Source organism: Myxine glutinosa, chromosome 6 (genome assembly GCF_964187855.1).
Source record: "Myxine glutinosa chromosome 6, kmMyxGlut1.1, whole genome shotgun sequence".
In the NCBI taxonomy this organism is placed as follows: domain Eukaryota; kingdom Metazoa; phylum Chordata; class Myxini; order Myxiniformes; family Myxinidae; genus Myxine; species Myxine glutinosa.
In genome coordinates, this window is record NC_136266.1 from 115,934,848 (window position 1) to 115,939,847 (window position 5,000).

General features: G+C 44.4%; 1 protein-coding gene across 2 annotated transcripts in view; it reads left to right on the forward strand.

The window, feature by feature from the left end:
* LOC144892649 (uncharacterized) overlaps positions 1 to 4,665 on the forward strand; it is a 16,932-nt gene extending 12,267 nt beyond the window's left edge. Inside the window, exons 5-7 of one of the 2 annotated variants that reach the window (XM_078780429.1) lie at positions 2,320 to 2,424; positions 3,081 to 3,174; positions 4,359 to 4,665. In XM_078780429.1, coding sequence (XP_078636555.1) covers positions 2,320 to 2,424; positions 3,081 to 3,174; positions 4,359 to 4,367 — 208 coding nt within the window. In that variant the 3' untranslated portion in view covers positions 4,368 to 4,665. The remainder of the gene's footprint in view (positions 1 to 2,319; positions 2,425 to 3,080; positions 3,175 to 4,358) is intronic. The other variant, XM_078780430.1, reaches the window with a different exon arrangement.
* The last annotated feature ends 335 nt before the right edge of the window (positions 4,666 to 5,000 follow it).

Sequence of the window (5,000 nt, forward strand, 5' to 3'; positions counted from 1 at the left end):
ATCGGTAGAGAGTGCATCATGTAACATGGTGTATCGATCAGTTCCGGACAATCCGTAGTGAGTGCATCATGTAACATGGTGTTTCGATCAGTTCCGGACAATCCGTAGTGAGTGCATCATGTAACATGGTGTTTCGATCAGTTCCGGACAATCCGTAGAGAGTGCAACATGTAACATGGTGTTTCGATCAGTTCCGGACAATCCGTAGTGAGTGCATCATGTAACATGGTGTTTCGATCAGTTCCGGACAATCCGTAGAGAGTGCATCATGTAACATGGTGTTTCGATCAGTTCCGGACAATCCGTAGTGAGTGCATCATGTAACATGGTGTTTCGATCAGTTCCGGACAATCCGTAGAGAGTGCATCATGTAACATGGTGTTTCGATCAGTTCCGGACAATCCGTAGTGAGTGCATCATGTAACATGGTGTTTCGATCAGTTCCGGACAATCCGTAGTGAGTGCAACATGTAACATGGTGTTTCGATCAGTTCCGGACAATCCGTAGTGAGTGCAACATGTAACATAGTGAGTGCAACATGTAACATAGTGAGTGCAACATGTAACATGGTGTTTCGATCTGATGATGTGAGCTGCATAAAAGGTGTGTGAAAGAGACGAGACAATCGTAAAACGCGTTACCATGACCATCTTTCAGGGCATCTTTGTGCCAATTACACACCATCGTTTATTGATATTTCTTTACCCAAGACAGCGATGTGGATTCAGTAACTTTAGTGTAAACAAGCGTTACGCCTAGGTCCCCCGTCGGGGAAGTGATGTGAGTTGACAAAGTGTAAGACGCAGAAAACATGCTATGATATGATATTTCGCTCACAAGGTTCAGACATACATGGCGGCGGCCATCTTGGATTTTGACGTGGCGACCCAATTTTCAATAGCGTTCTTCCTTATGCCGAGGTACACCCACACACCAGATTAGAAGTTGGTACTTCGCTTATTTTTCAAGATATTCCGCTCACAAGGTTCAGACATACATGGCGTCAGACATACATGGCGGCGGCCATCTTGGATTTTGACGTGGCGACCCAATTTTCAATAGCGTTCTTCCTTATGCCGAGGTACACCCACACACCAGATTAGAAGTTGGTACTTCGCTTATTTTTCAAGATATTCCGCTCACAAGTTTCAGACATACATGGCGTCAGACATACATGGCGGCGGCCATCCTGGATTTTGACGTGGGTTGCACCCACACACCAAATTCGAATGCGGTCCTTCGCTTACGCACGCACGCACGCACGCCCGCACGCACGGACACACGGACGTAGGGGAAAACCATAGTCCCCCTTTCGCTCCGCGGTGCGACGGTGACCACAACTATTACCTCCGTCCACCTAAGAAGGGCGGAGCTTATGACTTCACACCTGTTTATCTGTCTGTCTATAAGCAGGATATCTCAAACAGTTGTGGACGTATTCGGACGAAATTTGGTGGAGAAGTTCAGTGTGTGACAAAGACAAATTGATTCGATTTTGGTGAAGATCAGGATCCGGATTTGGATCTGGGAATTTTTTAAAGTGATTCTTCACCATTGAGAGATAGGGCAAAAAACGATACAGAGCAGGATATCTCAAAAAGTTATGGATGGATTTGAACGAAACTTGTTGGACAGGTTGTGTGTGTGACAAGGAATAATCGATTCAATTTGGTGAAGATCTGGTTCCGGATCCAGCTCATATAATTTTTTAATGATTCTTCACCATTGGTGATATGACCAACCAGGTGGAGGTTCGCTCTCTACTGAGTGCTGTTCTAGTTCTAGTTGTGTATGTTTATATCAACCCAACCTGCATCTGCAGTGTCTCTCTGAGACGCTATGATGTCCTGAGTAAATACATTAATTGTTGTCGCAACCTTTGTACGTCATACGAGTTGGCAGGTGGATGATGATTGTTAACCATTTGGTCGATGAAAAGGCCATTTGGCCCGTCACGCCTGTACCACACTTACACGCTCTCAGTACACCGACAAATTGCAGGTTGTGCCAATTATAAGGCTAACAACATGCAGCAAGTTGGGCCATCATACCACCACCGCACAATGGCATACTCTTTTGGAAAACCAACGTGCGCTTTTTGGCGTGCACAGCTTAAAAGGAGACGGGACGGCCGGCTTTATATCTCCATCTCAAAGATGTTTTGCTCCGAGATGCTTCACCCCCTGCTGTCTCTGTATTAAAACGGCTGCTGTATTCAAATGGTGACCACCTTTGTGATTTTCCATTCTATATTGCAACAATCATTAATCAATAAAATACTGTACTAACAATGATATAATGCACTTTTCCATTTTCAGGTCAGTGCCTCGCTCTGCATTTGAACCTGGACAGGTGGATAAGCAGAGCGCCCAGTTGTTTCAGCAGAAGGGCCGCCGCGCCATTCATTTGGATCCTCTTCCAAGGTGTGTGTGTTCTTTGTGATTACCATACACGATGGTAGTAAAAAGTGTTGGCATAAGAAGGAAATGTGCAGGATTTTATGGGATTATGCCCTTTATGGGATGGGATCTTTATGGGATGGGATGGGACTTTATGGGATCACAGCCCTTTATGGGATTCCTAATAGGGTGTCAGTTTTTTTTGTCACATCTTGGTAATATGATCAGGTGTATGGGATGGTGCCATTTCTCCTGCGGAGCAAGCGCAGCAAATTCATTGGTGCAGGTTTGCAATATCATTGTCCTCGAACCAATTCCCAACAGGTGTAGAGCAACATGTCAACAACATGTCAATTGGCCCTCGACTTAGCACATTACTTCTACCCTTCGCGAAGGACACCATGGGGTCTTTAACGTCCACCAACTAACGCCAGCAGTCGGGACACCCAGCACGCTCTTGTTACCTCTTGGGGTTAACACCTGAAACGTCAGGCTATCTTTGCTCCCAGACAGTGACCATACCTCAATCAATGCCCTGTTGATTCCATCTAATGCGAATGATAGACATGGGTCATGAATGTGGACTCCTCTACATGCCATTATATCAGAGTGAACCTGCTCAATCTGGCCTTTCTGACTCTTCCACTTTTGGTAATTATTCTGCCATTTCTGTAACTCAGGTCCAGCTGGAAGCAAATACGTTGGTCCAGCGGATCCAGTCCCCATCATGCTGGAAAAGAAGTACTGAGAAGGATTCTGAGCATTTCATTACAGGTATCAAAATGTTACTGACATAACGAGACCAGCACTCGGTAGGGCGTAATCCTCCGCCAGGCTGAACACTTTACGTTTTGTATCCCCCTGATAGGCCGGATCTGGATTCAAATCTTCACCAAAATCGAATCAGTTCTTCCTTGTCACTCATCCAAGCTGCCCACCAAATTTCATTTGAATTCATCCATAACTTTTTGAGATATCGTGCTGTATATCGGTTTCAGCCCTATCTCTCAATGGTGAGGAATCACCATAAAAAATTAGAATGCAAATCTAATATTTTCGTCTTTGTCACACACCCAACCACTTCACCAAGTTTTGTCATAACTTGTCAAAAACTTTTTGAGATATCCTGCTATATATCATTTTTTGCTCAATCTCTCAATGGTGAAGAACACTTTAAAAATTTCCCGGCTCCAGATCCGTATTCGAATCATCACCAAAATCGAATTGATTTGTCCTTGTCTCACACCTATCCTGTCCACCAACTTTCGTCCAAATCCGTCCATAACTTTTTGAGATATCGTCCTAAATATCGGTTTTAGCCCAATCACTCAATGGTGAAGAATCACTGAAAAAATCCTCTGATCCAGATCTGGATTCAAATCTTCAACAAAATTGGATCCGTTCTTCGTTGTCCCACACCAAGCTCTCCACCAAATTTCGTCCAAATCCGTCCACAACATTTTGAGATATCCTGTTCACAAACAGACAGACAGACAGGGTAAAAACATGACCTCAATCTACCTTCTTCTTTTTTGTTTTTTTTGTACACAAGATCGAGGCTCGTGAAAGAGCTAACATTAATCACACAAAAAGTCAAACCGACACAAACCAACACATAAAACACAAAATAAGGGGAGCGGTAGACAAGATGGGAGAGAGTGGGAAGGACACAAACACAACATTTGAGAGCAGGGACATCGAGAGAACTGTGGGAGGGGGAGGGCTTGGGGGGAGGTGGGAGAGGTATAAAACATATGGACACTGCAAGGACTTCCACGAGAGAAGTTGGAATTTCAAAAAAGTGGATCTGGGGTGAATTAGCGGGGGTAGAAAAGATCAAGGTTTTGGGATGGGGGAAGATAAGAGATGGTGGTGAACAGGTGGCGGAGGTAATAACAGTCGATGCATGAGGGTTGAGGAATCGAGGGATCGATAAATTCAGGTGTGTCCTCCTCCAGGTAACCTGAGGAACGGCTGTCCTTCGCTCCTTGGATTGTGGTGCAATACTTGTTGGACCCGCACTCCTTCTCTCGCGCACACCCACCTGTGCTAGAAGTGCATAATGACGTCACAAACCATTAACCATTGTATGTACTACGAGGACATGCTAATACATTGTACACATTTTATCTTTTCAAAGTGTCATGTTCATGATTATGTATCACATATCACATATCACTTATTAATTTGTAATTACTGTATTACTGATATCCTTTTTTGTTACGTCACTGACCATTGTCTGAGAATAAACAATTTACAAACATGAGAACATTGTTCCAATGTGTCAAAAGTCAATGTTCATTTTGTCCACATGTTGGTCGTTGTCCGCACAACTCACGCCTTGGTTGTTGTTGTCCCACATCTGGCTGTGGCTAAATTGTGGTGTGGCCATTGCAAGAAGCTCAAATCACCGGATCTGGAAATAAAAGGTACCCGTGGCACACTACGTCGTGATCCGTCTTCATTTGCACTCGCTTGGGGCGATTGATGAAGATTGCTTTAAGCACAGAGTTACAAACTCCTTCCGCTCAAACACAATTACCGGCCTGGGCATGACGAGACCAACAGTGATGGTGAGACAGAACGTTTGTGACATCGCG